The following is an 18,257-nucleotide window of genomic DNA, read 5'->3' as shown; positions in this document are numbered from 1 at the left end:
TGCAATCAAGGGCTTTGAATATACATGAAAATGCAGCTGCTAGATTACTGAGTGCTCTTAATGCCAGGGTGCCACTGAATTATGCTCTGAAATGTGGCAGTTGCATTAACTAAATTTCTGCTCTTGGTACTTAAATGCTGCCTCACAGCTCCTCATTTTTTTACTGCAGCCATTGGTTTGGCCAGTGAAGCTTCTGTACATTTTGCAATTTTCCATGTGGTTTTGTTGTGGTTAATTAGGACTGTTCTCTACTGAAAGTGATTATAGGAGACAGCAAGGTGTAATTACCAAGAAACACCCCGATGAGTGATGAATGGGCAGCCTAGCTCTTGCGTTGGCTCAGCTCAGGTGCCTGCATTAACCTTTTGATCTGAACCACTAGCCCCAAACTAAAGGATTGTAAGCATCAGTAGCCAAACCAGAAACATGGCAAAGACTAAGTAGATGCTGAAATGAAGACTTGCAGCTGTTCAGCCCCATAGTAACTACGAGGTACTTGAAGTGCAAACGAATCCCGAATCCCGGCTTAGTTGAATTTCCAGAGGTAGGAATTTTCATAGCTGTTGTTTTTGAGAGGTTTATTGTTATGCTTCCCTGAGGGTAGCTCGGTAATCCTCTGTGTCAGGGGATGCATTTTAAAGTTAGAAGTACACGTTACCTCAGGCAGAACTGGATCTGATTAGGTAACAGAAGCTTTATGTTGAAGAGAAGTAGCAGTCCAAATGAAACAGCAGTTTTGAATTCTTTCTCAAAGCCTGAACTTTGTCACCTTTTGGAAGACTTAAGAATTACCTCTTTCAAAATTTTCAATGTGAAAACTTGTAGCGCCTAGCCTGTGTTGTCCTTGGCCAGCTCAACCTGTTTATGCTTCTCTTAATGGTGGCTTTAGCTTAAATCACATAGAATTTTATTCACCCCCCCCCTTTTCCTAGTATTTATACCGCTTTCCTAATAGTTTGCAGAGAATAGCTCTTTTCTGTCTCAGCCCTGTTTTCTGACTCTTCGATCTCTTCATGCAGTCTCATTTCTCTGGGCACTCTGGTAACTTTCTGCACGTGCTCCGGTGAGAGCTTTGTTTTTCCTGGTTGTGAGTAGCCTACTGACCTCTTCACTGTTAACCCAGGTAGGGCATTATAAGCAAGAGCAACATTTTACTTACTGGTCTCCATCTAAAAAGACATGATACTTCTAAGTATGTTGGAGGTTATCCCCTCTTGCTGTAGTTGTTTTATTTTACTTGTGACTATTGATACGTTGTTACTTGCTAGTCTCCTGAAAATGATTGAGAGAACTCCATTCTTTTGGTTTTTCATCCTCTTGCTTCCCAGTAACCTCTTTTCTCATGCACAGGGTGGCTGGCCAAATGAAAATTATTTCCGTAAATGAATTACAAAACTTCCCCTAACGTTTTATCTCACACTGCAGTAATACCCAAAGGGGCTTCTAACAAGTTGGAGTTCTCTTACTGTTTCTTTTATCAAATGCCTTTGAAGAAGCTTTTTTGTGAATTTCTCTTTTTCAAATATTTGATGTTGAAGGGATTCCTTCCTTCCTTCCCTCCCTCCCTTCTGAAACCAATTTGCAATTTTAGTGTCTTTGTTTAGGTAATTTTCTGGTAAAAACTGAGGTACTCTGTGTCTTTTCTTCCATCCCTCATGATAATGACCATGTTCTGCTCTGGAAGGCTTTTCTCCCATTCCCTGTATGTATTTTGTTCCAGGAAAGCGAGTGACAAGTTAGACAACTAAAATACAAGGGACAAAGTTTCTTGGTTTTGTTTCTTAAAGTTGACAATATTTAAAAATGAAGCTATTGGTATCATGTTAGCAGTCTTTATTTTATACAGATTGCTTGTTTTAATCTATCTGCTCTCAAGCCATTATTTGCAGTAAAGTGGAATTCAAGGCACGTGGGTTTCTTGTACTCCACGACTCGTGGCTGGGATGTAGGGAACAAAGGAATGTCCAAGGTGGTTCTCAGGACATCCTTTACTGCAGCACATAGCAATAGCAGTGTCTGCCAACTATGTTACTGTTTGATGAATTTTCACAGATACCTGGTTGCAATATCTGTATCTACGCCCACAGTACATTAAAAGGGCCAAGACTGAGTTCTCAGTGTAATGAGAAAAATCAGCCAACAGTTGTAAGTTTTTGTTTGTTTGTTTGTTTGTTTCTCTCTTTAATCCACAACCAGTTGTTCGCTGTACAGTAAATGAGAAGCAAGGGGCACACAGCACTGCAGTGGTAATTTTGCCAAGTCACGTTTCAGTGAAGAATTATCCTTGGGAATCATGGGTGTGAGGGTCTTGCCATGCTCCAGTGCTCCAGCCCCCGATGCACTCTGTTTTTCAAGCCCTGAGCATTCAGGAGGCCTCCTCACTGCTGTAACTCAAGGAACCGTCCTGGCTACTGCTGGTCACCAGAAGACTCAGGTGTCCCTCTGGTCTTAGTTTTGCTCCTTTGCTCCCTGCGGTTCAAATAAGGCTCGCTCTAGAGAAACGCACTGGGAGTTGGACATCTTGGCTTTACAAACAGACTGCACCCTGACTGATGTCAGCCACTGAGAGATTGAGCAAAAACTGGAAACTCCAGCCCCGAAAGCTTATCAGGAATCGCAAACCGCCCTGCTGTATTTGTTCCCAGGTAAATCCCAAACAACTTTCTTTCTCCTCCTGCCTCCGGAGCCAGGCTCTGGTTTGCACGCTACTCCCAGGGCTGGGGGGCAGCTGTTATATTCTCCCAGTCGGCGGGTGGAGGGAAAACCACGGCAATTCAACTCTCCCTCGGAGGGTTAAGTAGGGGGGCTAGTTTTAACCCCCTTGTTCTCCCAGTCAGATAGCTGAGCGGCCTGGGTGGCAATGCTAACACCCCTGAGGGCCCATCTCCGGTGCTTGTTCAGTCTGTTGTTAACCAAATGAGGAGCAAAACGCTCCCCCTGCCCTGGGCAGCCCCGGGGAGAGGGGCAGGACAGGTATAAACTGGGATACAGCTGGCACAGCTCGGTTTGAGGAGCATCACTCCAGGGCGTTTGAAGAGAAAAACTGGGGGGGGGGGCGAGCCCAGGAGGACGCATTGCTGTAGCTACTTGCTTCTCCTTGGTCGTAACCAGCTCCTTTCTGTCTTCCCGGAGTTCTTCCATGTGCTGAGCTGCCTGGTTCCCTTTCTGTGGTTCCCATCAGGTAGAGGCAAACAATAGAAAATCCAGATTTTTTCGTTTGTTTAAGCTTCAGAGGCCTGAAATTGCTGCTGATCCAGCATCTCCCCTGCAGGGCTGCAAGTTACTCCCTAGGAATGCTAAAACAAGCCCTGCAGCTTCCCAGGTGGGCTGAGGGAGAAGTGAAGCACTCAGAAATAGCTAAAAAGCACAAAGGAGGACAAAGATTGTCTCTCTTTATTTTCACTTCAGTACCTTGAATTTGTTCACAGCAATTCATGTCAGTGTCAGCATCTCTCTGCTGCAGAATCTAAAGAAACTACAGCTGAAATCGTGGCTGTGTGAGCAGCAGATCCTGTTTTGCCATGGGAACACCTGGTCTCGGTGAGGACAGTGGCTCTGCAAGAGGCTGGGATGTGCTCCTTGGGATTCCTCTCTTCTGGAGCCCCCTTCTTCCAGGGACTTTCATCCTGCCTCACTAGTGGGGCTGTAGGTTTGCAAGTCAAAGCAGAATACTTTTGTACTTCAATGGAGTTAGCTTCTGTGAAGTGTAACTCTCAGTATGTGGTCGTGCTTCACATCGGACTCTTCAGGTTTCTTTTTAAGTTTGTTCCTTTTTTATTTTCTTCAGGCTTGAAAAAGAGTGGATGAACAGAAATGTTTGATTTTGCACTGCTGCATATAGGCTGTCAGAAGACAAGCAGTTCAGTTGTGTTTTTAATTTTTATTCTCAATTTAATTTCAGTAACGTCTCTGATGCAGAATTTACTAACTTGTATATTCTGTTGTAGTCGGGTTCTCCTGGATATTGCAGTTGTTCCAGTGGTGACTGCCCAATACATCTTTGGGATCAAAAAGGGAAGAAAACATTTGTACTTCTCGAAGGAGAACTTTTTATCTACTTTTGCTATCTTTGGCTTACTGAATCAATTCTCTCAGTGTAAATCTCACATTATTTTGTATTGTTTAGCACCTAATTTTAAGCTGGCGTTGAGTCCTAATCACTGACTTCAAATGAAGTGACACCTCTGACTGTTTCATGCTTTTCCATGTGGAGTTCTTAGTAAGTTATCAATCCTGTATTACAAAAGACTTTTCTTGGTGTTTTGCACTGAACCCAACTGCTATATTTGATCTGCTGTTTGAACTCACAGCAGCAAGGCACTACAATGCTCTTCAAAATCCAGATGGATTTACCACATCTGCTCAGGTTGAATTTCCTGTAAGGTGTTATCCGCAAAAACATGTGTGTGCATATTTTTCCACTGTTTCACTGCATATTCTCTAGCTGCACCCTTTAACAAGTACCATTGAACAGGAGTGTATTTTCCACATATAGTAAACTCCATTCATTTCAATTGACTCTGTTTTTTCTAAACATTACCTCTAATAAGATTAGTTGTGCAGAACTTCACATGTACTGTGTATTTCTCAATGCTACAAGTTTTCAGCAGAATAAACTTATTTGTCTTTTGAGTGAAAAAGCAAAGTTCAGGAACACAGACTGAGCTGTGCTGAGCTGTCTTTTTGCATTCTCGCACTTTGAATCCTCAACAGCAGGTTTTAACTTTCTTAGTGAGGATGAGGGCATTTGAAGAGCTCATTTGCTATTATTTTAATACCACGCAGTTAATAAAATAAAGTGCATTTATTAGTCTGATATTGATATGGTTTCAAAATCAGAGACGTCATTTAGTTTAGCTTTTCTGTATTGCCTTCATGCTTTAGCATGTGTCCACTTCACCACCAGAGAGCACCAGCTCTAACAACAAGCATGTACAGATGGAGTTTGGTTGTGACAAAAGAAAGGTTATGAAAACAGTGGCTCTTTGAAGGTTGAGAAGAAATCCAATAGGTTTTCCATTCAGATGCTGTTTTGCATGGCCTCACTGATGTGATGTAAGGGTAACCATCCCCTTTTTTCTTTAATCTGGTGTAAGCCAAGAAAACTTCACAGCTAGCAGAGGTCAAACGTGCTGTTGCATTGGGTTACAGAAAACAGGGTGGTCAAAGTGGGTGATGAGAGCCGCTGTGGGAGGCCCAGGCACCAGTGTCCAATTAAGCTGGATGTCTGGACTGTCACCTTGTTCCTGGGAGCCTATCCCACCTCCTGCTCAAAGCAGGGACAGCTGTGGGGTTGGACCAGGTTGCTCAGGGATTTGTCCAGTCACATCTTGGAAACTCCCCAGGACTGGAGACTGCACAACTCTCTGGGCAACTTGCTCCACTGCTGGGCTGTTCTGAAGGGTGGAAAGGGTTTCCTTATAGCCAGGCTGAACCTCTCTCATTCCAGCTGATGCCTGCTGTCCTTCATCCTCCCACCATGCACAGCTGCGCAGAGCTTGGCTACATCATCTTCTTGAGGGGCTGCTGTCAGGTCCCCCCAAACCAGGATGATGGCAGCACAGTTTTCCTTAGCCTGATAAAACTGCTGTGATACTCGCAAGAGGTTTTTTTTTTTTTGTTTTTTTTTTTTTTTTTTTTTTTTTAAAAAAAAAAAAAAAAGGTTAGAGAGATGTAGGTGTCTGCATTGCCAAAACAACATCCACCCAGAGCCACTCTCTGCCAGTTCCTTACTGTATTTTATAAAAACACTCTCGGGAGAACTAAAACAAAGATGCTAGTGCTGTGCATCATTGCTGTGACTCACACAGTGTTTACTGCTAACAGAGAGCTCAGTATGCAGAACTGCCCACATTGGTGAGAGTACTGTGAAACCCTTGGAAATAATCCATTTTTTTTCCTAGTATGTTTTATCTTACATTGATGCATCAGTGGCAAGCCGTGGTCCGTTTGCTGGCAGCTCACAGCTTCCCCGTGAGCAGCCTGCTTTGTACTGAAGCAGAAAGCTTCCTGGGCAGTGGCACAACTGCAACTGCTGTTTGTTTAGCAACCTCAGTTTGTTTGAAAGCCAAAATGCTGGGTTTGTTTTTGTTTTTAAACTGAAATAAACTGAACCTCTGTGAATTTTATTCTACTTCTCTAAAACAAATGAACCACTCCCAAATGAGGTTTTATTTGTTGCCTTTTAGTACTCCCTTCCACCCCGATACAGGATTTCTCCTTTGTGCTCTACGGCCAGCTATATGCTGAGCTTCTAAGGTTGAAAATTATACTATTGTTATTGAATATTTTCCTATACTGCAATAAAGGTAGCTTGCCATAAAGAACACTCACTTAGGTACTTCATAGACAGCACTGTTTACTTTTCCCCCATCAATTGTTCTACATCTTCAGTATCCCCCAGGCACCTGTGCATCTTTGTAACTCCCATGGGAGGCTTCACCTTGCTGTGTGACCCAACAGCCTTCGCAGCAAGGGTTCTCCACAACTGGTTCTTGAAAAAGATATTTACTGGATCTTCTGTAACAGAGTGGAGGTGCTCAGTTGCTCTGTTTGTCATTTCCTTTTGGTTGAAATTTAGATGAACTGAAGTATGAAAGTGTAGTTTAATAGCCCCAAAGTTATGGGGAAAGGTTTGGGAACTCTGGGCCAATATCCTCAAATCCAAACTACTGCTGTTAGTTCTGCAGTGACCAAACAACTTCTCCAAGACCTCTTGTGATGGCAAACATGCTACTCTCCATTTCCTTTGAGCCATAAATTGCAACCTAGTTTTCGCAGAATTTTAGCCCAGGTGCAGAATCTTATTCTTTAGCATGGGGTTTGTCTTTAGAGTTGTATTTCTTTTTAAGGAGAGAGGAAGCTAAAAGTGGCTGTGGACATCCTTCACCATCATGGGCTTCTCAGACAGTTGTGAATTGCTCATATACCATCAAAGCTTTGTTCTCAGCTGAATGACAACACTCCCTGCAGTGGGATATGGCCTGAAACAAGATCTGAGAACTTCCTTCCGTGTGTGTGTGCTGGTGGCTCTTGCCCTCACTGAAAGCCAGGACCCTGGGTCTGACGGCTGCTACAACAGCACTAAGCTCTCCGGCAGCTTTTCCTGCTGTGGGTGGGATTTGGCCAAGGGTTGCCTGGGAGCAAGTGGGACGCAATAGCTCTTTTGTCCCGATTCATGGTTTGCTGGAACCCTCTGCAAGGGGCTATGTTCTCTTTTGAAGAGCTCCATGGGTGCTGTTAGTCTAAAAGACCAGTGCGAGACTTTCCATGGCTGGGGTAAATGTGAGCTGAAGCCAGGGGGTGTGCAAAGGAGTTAATTTTGGTCCCCCACTCAGGGTAGGGGGACATGCTTGTAGTTATTTTACTCCCATGCCTGTTGCCTTGAGTTGTATGCTTTTTGTGAGTGCCTTTTGTGTGACAGCACATTTCCCAGCACAGGAGCTGGCCTTGGGAATACTGCAGCAGTTTGAGCTGACCTTTAGGTGAGCAGACGCAGGAATGCACAACAGCACGATGATGTTTTTACAGTGTTCTTCGCTCTATGGGTAAGTACCTAACCAGCACCCAGTAACACTTCTTAGACCAAATATTTTGACATTAAAGAGCTATTTGGATGGGCTGAGATTTACTGCAGAAGAGAGGGTAGGGCTGGGAGCAAGGAAAAAGCCAAGCGGTTTCACTGGAGAAATGCCAGGGTTGCAAAAGGACTTTTTGGACCAGGCCAAGTGGAAAAGATGTGCTTGTGTCAAAATCCTGTAGCTCTGGCTGGCAGCACCTGCAGACAATTACAGGAGTCAGAGACATTGCCAATGACTTGTTTATTCCTCTGTTACTGCTTGCCTCCGTGGCTACTTGCATGGTTTTGCAGCTTACCTGGGACCCTTATGTTTTATGTTATTTTTATCTCCTTGCAATGAAACTTTTGAATCATTTTGCCTTTTATGCCAGACATTGAATGCTGAAAGGGCTGAAGGTGGCCTTCCTTGCTATCAGCTGTGCTGGATATAGCCAATGCCGTATGTGAGTTGACTGAAAAGCGAGTTAAAGTATACTGAAAAATAATTGCCAAGTGAGGTTGCTCATAGCTCAATTTCTCTGCCAGTTACTCTGAAAACAGCGAGTGTGACCCTGAGGCAGATGCGTTTGTATGGTTTGCTAGGTGGCTGCTTTGACAGCTGTTGTGAGTGAAACAGATCTCCAAGCACTGAACAACTTGCCTGCTCGTCTTCAACACCCAGACATGCTCTTTTTGTGGCATGGCATCGTCCTCCATCTGTAAGCGTCAGCCACTGTCTCTAAGTGGAGGACGTTGCCTAATTGTTGTCATCTGGGAGTGTCCTTGCAGGAATCAGTGGTTGAGGAAACCTGACATTTTGAAGTGTGTGCAGCTGCTCCTTCAGCTCCCGCTGACGAAGTGTCAGTGACCTTAACTGACAGTCATTTTGTTTCTCTCAGGGAATTGTACAAAATAAACAGAAAGCCTGCTGTTCTTCAGAGCTTCTGCTTGTTTCAGTAACAGACTGAACGTGTTGCAAGACATGACAGCTTTTAATGGAGTTGAACTATTTGCTCTTTGCATCAGTGAAGAGATGTTTCTGAAAAGAGAGTCTGGTACACAATGGCTATGCCAAAATGGAGCTTCCTGGTTATATGCTTGTAACTGAAACTGATCTAAGAACCTTAACTCTGTCTTTGGAATCCACATAGGAATGCTATCCTTTAATAAGAGTTAAAATCTCCATAAATGTTCAAAAAGTGATTTTACAAAAGTTCCTAATCTTTCTATGTTCCTTTTAACTTTCTTCCTCTTTAAAACTTTTCCTAGGTTTTAATTATAACATGCTATAAAATGTGACCAGGATGCGCTTTAGTCTACAGAAAAGCAGAAGCCTTGGAGTTGTAGCAGAACTGTACTTGCTCATAGTATTCCTCTTGCATTTCTGCAGAAAGTGAAGCAAATCAAACAGGTTAGGGCTCTCATGCAAAGAGGCACAGGATCAGTGGGGTTTTATACTCAATTATAGAGTCCTAGATAGACAGCTACTAAATGTACTTTCCAGGTGTTGCCTCTCAGCAGATGTAAGTGGAATCATGTAGTGGAGATTATTGTTGATTGGCATTTATTTTTCCCCAGAACTAATTAGTTATTATTAACCTTTTATTGTAATATAAATTCTTTACCCCAGCTTTTAAGAAGTAAATGGAGCTCTCATGCAATAAAATGTGCCTCTGTTCATTGTCTCAGGATCAGCCTGTTTTTACCTTGAAAAAACTTGCATTGTACACATTTTTCTGGTTAAACAACCCCGTGAAAAGAGGGAAAGCTCACGTTACAGGCATGGAACAAAAAAATCACTTTGTGCAGGTCAAGAATACCCAGAGACTTTCCTGTACCCTGAGTTTGGAGGCTTTTCCTGTGCACCAGTGCTCGTATTACAGGTGACTTGCCCACACTGCGATCGATACGTGCTCTAAAAGGGTATTCTTGGGTTTTGGGTGTCCAGGTAATAAGCAGCGTTTGAATAGAATGGTAAACCAAACTGAAGGACAATAATATGTGACTACTGGCAAAGAGCCTAGCTGGGGACTGGTAAATGTGATTCTGTGAGAGCTGCGGAGCGTGAAATGTGCCGTATTTAAACAACCAAGAGGGTTACCCTGAGATCCTTGAGGGCTGACAGGTACCTTGCATGTAACTGTAAGCAAGTCCTTACAAAAACTATAAAGCAACCAAGCAGATGAGCCTCATCAGACAGCTTATGTAGAGCAGGGAGGGGTGCAGGGGTTCTGCAGGGGCTATTTTGGGTCTGTTCAGGGACAGACACCGAGCAACTTTCCTGAGCTTCTTTTAATAAGAAATTGATGGACACGTGTAGGCTGCTGCCTGGGTCTTTCCCCAAAACTACCTAGCGGCGTTGGCAATGATCTGATTTTTGCTTTGCCTATTTCAGATTTTCTTTCGAAGTCAGGAGGGAATGATGTCTAATATTCCTGTTGTTAGCACTGATCTACAATGAGCATTTTAAATAGGCTTGCATTGTGATAAATGCAATTCTAATATGTTTTTTCCTTTAGTATCAAGCTGGCTTTTGCTTACTACTTTGTTTTAAATATTATCCTGAAAGGGCTTCCCCTTGAAAGAGACGTGGGATTTGAGGCTGTGAGACAGATGTGGGCAATGATGGCATGATAATTAGTATTCATAAAGATCATTAATACATTTCCATTACATTTGGTGTTTTATTCCCTAGCAGTTTGGTGCTCTACAGCAACAAATGGTAAAACTGGCTGCAGCTCTGTGTGCCTACAGAAGAGAGCGAGACAGCGAAGTGTTCACAAGAGTTATTACTCAGTGCACAGTCTTTTCCCATACAAAAAGAAACCCTGCAATGCTTCCTGCACCTGCAAGGAGTGTCCTAGCAACGTCATGGGGGAAACTGTGTGCCAGGATTTTTCTCTGAGAGCTTTTTGTTGAACCTAACTGCAGTTGTAAAACAAAGGTCAACAGCAATTTAAGCTTTTCCAAGTGCTGTTGCTTAATTCATTTACTCAGAGAAATGTTTGTGTTCTAGTTTTCTGCCAAAAGGATAAATATCAGGTTGCAGAGTCGTCCAACAGACTACCCAACTGCAGTTTAGTTAAACCTGAACATCGCTTAATCGAAGCTGTCACTTCTCACTAGCGGGAGAATCGCTGTTAGCATTTAGCTCTAGCTTTTGCCTCGTGAAGTAACGAGCTGGCAGCTGAGCATACCCAGGGGCTTTCTGCAACAGAGACCAGGGAAGAGAACACGAAATACCACCAGGTAGTGAGAACAGATTGTGGATCTACCTGAAGAATAGAAAAACGTCTGGTTTTGTCTGAGGTGTACACAGTCATAGTCTTAATGTATGCACAGACCTCAGGTAAGTCTCTGCTTCATTCTTTCTCACCAGCTTTCAGGAGAAGTCTTTACTTCAGGTTTTCCTACATTATTCCAAGTGCAGTATCCTGTCCTTGTGAGAGGGAGGGAAATGAAAACTCAAACTGTTGAACTGCTGGCAGGAGGTGCGCTGTGCTCTGCTGGGCAGGGGATGGGCTGGGGCTGCAGCACTGCTGGGGGAGCAGGGCTTTGCTCTTGCCCGTCCGAGCCTCTGCTTTCGCCGTGCAAAGCGGGGACAGCGTTGTTGTCTCTGACCAGGAGACGTGACCAGGTGATGTAGCCTAAAAAAGGTGTGCACTGGTGAAGTACAAATTATGATGGAACCTGTTTGTCAGTTATAACAAGCATTTTTGTTCTCTGTACAGTCCAGTAGATAACCTGTAGTTCTAGAGCCCGGTCTAAAAATGGAAAATTTACCATTCCTGTTCCAATTTGTGTGTTAGAGACTGTTGCTGGTCTTTTTTCTTCCTGTATTCTGATCGGGTGAAAAGATTTTGTGCTTAGAATGTTGGATGCTGACATTTTTCATTAGCTACTCAGAGAAATACAGGTTCTGCATGGTTTTGTTTGTAAACAGTCATCAAAAAGTCATCAGTCATCAGATTTAATTCTCTCTCTCCTCTCTCAGCTCCCTGTTTACTGAGCTAAATGAAGGTTTAAGCTGGAATTGAATGCCAAACAAACCGATGTGCCTAAGGTAGCCTTCTGTTGCCTTCTTTACAAAAACATTAAGTATTTAGAGCCATTTGTGTTCTCTGAGAAATACTGATGAGTAGTTAGTGAAATAAAAGTAGCTGAGGATAAGATACTTGCTCTGAAGCAACACCATATAATCGTGGCTAATAGAAAAATGAATCAATGCTCCATTCAAACAACTTTTTCTTCTTTGTCTTTTCCTTCCTTCTGGACTTCAGGTGATGTGCTCCGTTCTCATGAATCCTTGCTCGCTGCCACAGTCTCTTCCTCTGGTAGAAGAAATCTGCTGTGCCATATCAGACATGAATGCAGATCGAATGATGGTCACACAGAAAACTTTGGTGGAGAAGTTAGTGAAAAGTTATCCAGGTAAAGTGTTTGTTTCTCCTCCTTTTAAAAGTGACTGCACCATCAAGCTTGTGTTTGTGATATTGGGCAAGTCATCAATGAACACTCACAAGCAAAACAGGCAATGTGGAAGATTACAAACCATCAGGCAACTGGGAAATGCACAAATATGTATGGAGTCCTTATCAGTCTGTGGGCATCACTAACACTGATTTGAGTATGATTCTTTTTACAGATTTTAATAAACTGGCTTCATTAGTACATTGAGAGCATGTCCTTCCTCAAGGATCAGAAAGAACAGATAAGGGATTCAGATGCCAGGTCTGGAAAAGCATAAAGCAGACTGCCAGATCAGTAAGGCTTTGAATCCTCCTTTAAGAGCCAGGAACACGTTTTTGATGGCAAAGGGGTCTACAGTAGGGGAGCTACATCTGGTGGCTGGTACCTGAAACAGAGCTGCCTGCAAAATCAGGTTTGTTGGTCAAATTCCAGCTCCCTCCTTCCTGAAAGGGGATTAATTACACCAAATTAGCTTTAATGAGCTCTTCTGATGGGGGAGTAGTCTCTTCCCTTAAATGCTGCATTTTCTTTTAATCTGAAAAATGTCCCTTAAATCTGCAGTATTGAAGGGGTGTATGTGCATGTGTCTCTGTAAAGGCTCAATATAGCCCTTTGCGGGAGGTTCCCTGTTTTCACTCTGAGCTTCCTCTTTTGATTCTTTGCAGGTTTTAGCTCTGCAAATGTTACAGGTTGATCTGGTAAGCATTTTCACTACTGGGAAAATTTTTTAATGCACCTCCATAAACTGGGTCCAAAAGCTGCCAGGAATGTGATGCAGCCCATATGTGCACTGAGACACCACGAGGTAGCATTTTCAGCTCAGCCAGAAGCCGTACTCCCCAAGTCTGTAGAGGGAGAGAACGTTTTTCTTGCTATGTTTGTTCTTTGCTGGAAGTCTTCGTTCTTGGGGGCAGATCAGCAGCATCTGGGGCAGCTGGTCAGATGTCACCAGACTAACGATGCTGGGACTGTGACACCTGAGGGAAAACCAGCAGCTGAGACCAGTCTCAGTGAGGTAAATTTTGGGAGCATTTGTCATCTGACAAAATTGCACCAGGAGCTTGAGAGAGAAAAAAGGGATAAAAGGTGCTCTTAAATAACCCACCAAGAAGCAAATGCCTTGAGCAACACATAGCTTGGCTTCTACCTGGCAGAAGGTCTCACAAAAATCATGTATTGACAGATGCAAAGGGAACATCCTTGCTTATTCAAAAGAGAATACTGCTGCCACCAGAAACGCCGCTATCTTTACCTTATTCCTCAGGGGCGATCTTCCCTAATCAGCGAGGAATGACCTTGAGAGAGTTAAAAGGGTTTTGCTGATCCTTAAGCCGCTGGCCGGCCTGCAGCCACCTCGGCGGGATGGCGTTTCTGTGCTGCCCTCTCCTGGCTGCTTCACCTCTCCCCGGCTCAGGGCTGATCACGGCATACCCGAGCTGGAAGGGACGCACAAGGATCATCACAGGCTGCTGCTCGCTGGCGGCGGAGCTGGGGCTGGCCCTGTCCTGCAGGGAGCCCTGCAGGGATGTGGCTCGCGACAGCTGGGTGAAAGCACAATTGCTGGTGATGTATTTTTAAAAAATCCTACTGTTTGTCCTGTGGTACCAGACATTTTCATGTTGAAATTGAGTATTTCCCATTGGCATTTCAGTTGCAAACTGATTCTGAATCCCGCAAGCTAAATACATTGGGTATTTCATGTTGAGTTGTTTCCAGGTCTGTTACGTGCAAGTTATTCTTCAACCAGTTTCCATTTTATTTGAAAACTTATTTTTGATTTGAAATATCTGTAATATCTTTGTTGTAGGCATTGCAGTTCCCTCCCACAAAATCTTATACAATATCCTTGGTGCTCTAATTAAAGAAAGGAAAATCTATCATACAGGAGAAGGATACTTCATGGTCACCCCCAACACCTACTTTGTTGCAAATGATGCCCCAGAAGACAATAAAAGAGTCCTGCCGGAGGACAGCTGCTGCTCCTTGTCTTCCATCAGTTACCTTGTAAACGCTGGGAGCTGTGCAGACCCAGTGAAAGAAAACTTTCCTGCTGTATCCCGTTACAGATCCTGCCATTGTCTCCCTGACCAAAATATGCTCAGTGACCAAAGATATCGGCAACTAATGAACCATGAAGCTAATGGAGGAGGTAAGAAAGGCCGCAGTGAGTTGAAGCCTTCAATTCAAACTCAAGTGATCTCTGCATCTGTTGAAAACCACTCCTGGGACACCATCAAATCCCTGACATCAGTGAAAGAGAAACTAAAATGCAAAAAATTTGGCCTTGGCCTTTTCTGGAGAAGTACTTCCAAAAAAGAGAAAAAGAAGAAGGAGTTCTCTACTTTTTCAGCCCAGTTTCCTCCCAAGGAGTGGCCAGTCCGAGATGAAGACAACTTGGATAATATGCCCCGTGATATTGAACATGAAATCATCAAGCGTATTAACCCTACTCTCACGGTTGATAATTTGATTAAGCACACAAAATTAATGCAAAAGTTTGAGGAGAGGAAAAAATGTATCAGTAAAGGTATCTCTGCTGAAGCGTTAACTCCCAGGCAAAAGCATCTTTCAAAGGAGAGTGTTCAAAAGACACAAATTAGAACAGCAAAACACAGCAGGAAAACCAAATCAGACAAAGAGAAGCAAATTAGCAGAAGCAACAGGAAATCTCACATGCCTGAGCTAACATCCCCAAATCAGAAACTGGATGAGAACATTTCACTACCTACCATGACCCACCAGCCACTGGATGTAGCAGTGGATTCCCACATCATATATAAAAAACAGATCAAGAACCCTTTTCAGGGTCTCTCATGGAGACACAACGTTTATGCCAAAGGGTACAGAGGTCGTGTGAACAGTCAGCTGAAGCCCAGGACTCAAAAACAAGACAGGAATTCGCAAAGGCCACGTTTCTTGGACTCCTCAAAAGCCTTTGAATATGAAGCTGCACAACTGGTTGCTGAAATGCAGGCTGACAATGCTAAGCAGAACAAATTACTTCAGGCTAATAGGTCCTCTCCCCAGCTAAAGAAGGACAGTTTAAGTGAAAACTGTAGTTATCCACAAAGCAGTACTTTGCAAATAGACGATAAAAGTAAATACTTGGTGGAGAGCGTTATTTCTGAAGACAACATCCACAGAGGAAAAGTCGAAATGAATCATGGGGATATCCAAAAATCCCCTCCCTCCTACACTGGGGATAACGGTATGTGCAAAGCAGCAGCAAAACATTCATTACATCCGAAAGACAAGCACTGCAGGTACAAAGCTGACGCTGTATGCGAGTTATTAGATCAAACAGCAAATGAGTTTCAGAACGTCAGTCTTTCACGTTATACAACCAATGTTAGCCAGGTAAAAGAACTTGGTGTGCAACACAGACAGAAGACTGATAAAAAGAATGACCTTGTATTTAAATATGACTGCGCCAGCCATCCTGGATCAATGGAGCTGGAGGGTGAAGGATTTACTGATAGGGGCCATCTTCCGTACCAGAAAGCGCATCCTTGTGACACCAGTAGTTTGTTGCATCTGGGTGACAATTCTGAAAGCAATGAACCATGTCACTTGGCTCCTGGCCGTGCATCTTCAGGTACAAGGGACTGGAATAAAGCTGTGCCAAAGATGCGGACAGCTCTAAAAAACTCCAAGGCTAATATTTATTCAACACAATATAATACAACTGTAAATAAACATGATTCTGGAGACCATGGATTTAACGGGTGTGCTGGTTTTGCAGAATCACTTGATGGCTCAAAAAAGCATCAAAACCCAGACTTTAGAGTAGAAAGTTGTTTGTGCAGTCAGGTTCTTCCAGCAGTTCACAGAAAGGAAGTTGAAACTGGCCTTACTGAACATGCGAAGGCTTCAGCTGTAGCCGATTTCTGCAGCACCGATGAGGCTGACTCTTTGCTCAACTCCCCCTGTGAGACAGAAGTAGTGGTGTGCCGTGCTTTGGGCCCACAAACCAAAGAAACAAGAAACCCCCCAGGAAAGAAAGGTCTGTTTTTTAAGAATGTATGTACTGTGCTATCAGGACAGAATCACGCAGAGGGGACAGAAAACCACAGCATAACAGGAGACAGTGGGATTGACTCCCCAAGGTAAGAAAATACATGTGACTGTGTTAGTTGTTTTATCTTCAAATTAACAATCAGATTTAGGTAGACCAGTTGCCGTACACCAGAGATTCCTCGCCCCAACAACAAAATTATTGTCTTTAAAAACATACATTTTATGACCCAGAAATACTCAAAACGCATAGTTCTACCATGTCTTTTTATGTGGACTTCCTCCCTAAGTCTGCTATACAAATGCTGCTGTTTACATTTTGCTTTCCTGAGACAAGAAAATATTATGAGCTCTACTTTACACAAGGAGATGTAGACAAGTGCGGAAATGTTAAGCAACGTGGTGATGGATAAACTTAGTATGGTCCTGTTAACAATAACACTCAGCTTCTGTTGACCTTACCGTATAACATTACCAATATTGCCATAGTTTTCCCAGTTGTATATGAAGAATAAGTGTTTTATAAAGGTGTTCGATCGTAATTTAAAGTATCATAAAATATCATAAAAATTGCTTACAACAGCCTGGTGAATGTGTCCACCACGTGACCTAGAGGTTTCTCTTCCCTTCATAGGGTAGGTGTTGCTTGTAACTAGGTAATTTTTTCAGGTGGATTTTTGAAAATTCATTAATAAAACAAACCAGCATGAAACAACATTTCACATAGTTGCATGTGGGTAAGACTTACAAAAGTGTTAACTAAAGTGACAGGAATGTAAGATAAAATGCTGTGAGGAAAAAAAAAAACATATCAATTTTTAATAGCATCATATGTTCTTAAGACCTTAAATGATTGGTATTTAAGTACAATGAAACCACTCAAGTTCTCATTAGACATGTATTGTCACCTTGAGAAACTTGTACAAAAAGGAACAAATCACATACTACCATTTTAAGGAAATTCTGCTAAAGTGTTTTTTTTTTTTTTTTTTTTTTCCTCCCCTCTTAAGCAGCTTTTTGGCTGTGCACTCTCTCAAGCAGAATTTTAATGTGTTATTTGGACATGGACACTTGAAGCCTCTTGGTTGTTCTTTAGCAAAAAGTATTTAAAGGGTCATTCTGGTTGTATTGATGCCATCTGAGGTACCAGAAGCTATGCCAGTTCAAGTTATTTTTAGAGTATGAGCTCTGACATCTAATAATTCTGTTGTTTTAGATGGACTGAAAAGAAGATGAAGCTTCCTGCCAAATTCTAAAAGAATAATAATGCTAAAAGGAGGAGAGGACAATCACAAAAACATTCCTTGCTTCAGCTAACTGTGGTCATGAATGTTTGATTAGTTTTTTAATGAGCTACGTAAACTTTTTTCTTTCTAACAGTACAACCATACTATAACTATGACCAGTCACAGTGTGAGACTGCCTCTAAATCAGAGCTGTTTGTTAAAAGTGTGGAGATCTAAGGCATGTTTCTGTTGCTCTCTAGTTTTTGCATCCCTATGTCTAATAAAAGTGAGGACTGATATACTTCACTTAGATCCCATTGTTAATCTGGAAAGGGTATGTGTTCCTCTAACAGGACTGCACCACTCTGGCAGGACTGTTTGATGCTGTAATTTTTTTTTTTTTTTTTTTTTTAATGGAAAACCAGAAACAACGGCAGGCTTCAGGCTCCATCTCCCGTCAGCAAACAACACAAAGGAACTAGCCGGGCACGCACCTTGTTACCACAAACATTGCTTGAATGCTGAGGCTTTCTCACTGTTTTGGGGAGAAATCACAGCAGTCCTCCTAAGCTTGCTTATGTGTGGTTTTATGTGGTACACAGGACTTCAGTCTTTGAGGCTCCTTCTGATTTCTTACTCCTCGCTTCCTGTAGCTGAAGGCAGGCTGCGCTGCTTTCAGCCTGCACGGTCTTTTATCGACCTTAAACCCACAGGAGATTATTTTGAGGAAATATCCCTGGCTGCGAGGAGGGGCACAAACCTCCTGGCCCGGCGGGAGCCCTCCATTTTATTTTTTTTTAATTTTTTCCTCTCACATGATTCCCCCCCCCCCGCGGCGGAGCTGGGCGCCGCATGGGAACCTCCAAAATGGCGGCCGCCTCGGGACCGAAGCGCGGCGCACGGTCGTAGCCTGGGGCGGGCGGGGTCTGCCCCGAGGCACGCCGGGAGTTGTAGTCCGCGGGGCGGGGCGGCGGGCGGTTGGCTGCCGC

The 18,257-nt window shown here is 43.2% G+C and overlaps 1 protein-coding gene across 5 annotated transcripts; it reads left to right on the top strand.

Moving 5' to 3' along the window:
* The first annotated feature begins 374 nt into the window (after nt 1-374).
* On the top strand, nt 375-17,580 carry STOX1 (storkhead box 1). 5 transcript variants are annotated; one of them, XM_035330238.1, is made up of 4 exons: nt 375-492; nt 11,839-11,989; nt 13,836-16,134; nt 17,259-17,580. In XM_035330238.1, the coding sequence occupies exons 2-4, from the start codon at nt 11,842-11,844 to the stop codon at nt 17,296-17,298; spliced, it is 2,487 nt and encodes an 828-aa protein (XP_035186129.1). In that variant the 5' UTR covers nt 375-492; nt 11,839-11,841; the 3' UTR covers nt 17,299-17,580. The 5 variants fall into 5 exon arrangements, with proteins under 5 accessions (XP_035186129.1, XP_035186128.1, XP_035186131.1 ...); XM_035330237.1 differs by having other exon boundaries at nt 418-544; XM_035330240.1 differs by lacking the exon at nt 375-492 and adding an exon at nt 7,183-7,547 and having other exon boundaries at nt 14,095-16,134.
* Nucleotides 17,581-18,257: the final 677 nt, after the last annotated feature.

Source organism: Oxyura jamaicensis, chromosome 6 (assembly GCF_011077185.1).
Source record: "Oxyura jamaicensis isolate SHBP4307 breed ruddy duck chromosome 6, BPBGC_Ojam_1.0, whole genome shotgun sequence".
NCBI classification, from domain to species: domain Eukaryota; kingdom Metazoa; phylum Chordata; class Aves; order Anseriformes; family Anatidae; genus Oxyura; species Oxyura jamaicensis.
This window is presented reverse-complemented; position numbering and strand designations above follow the sequence as displayed.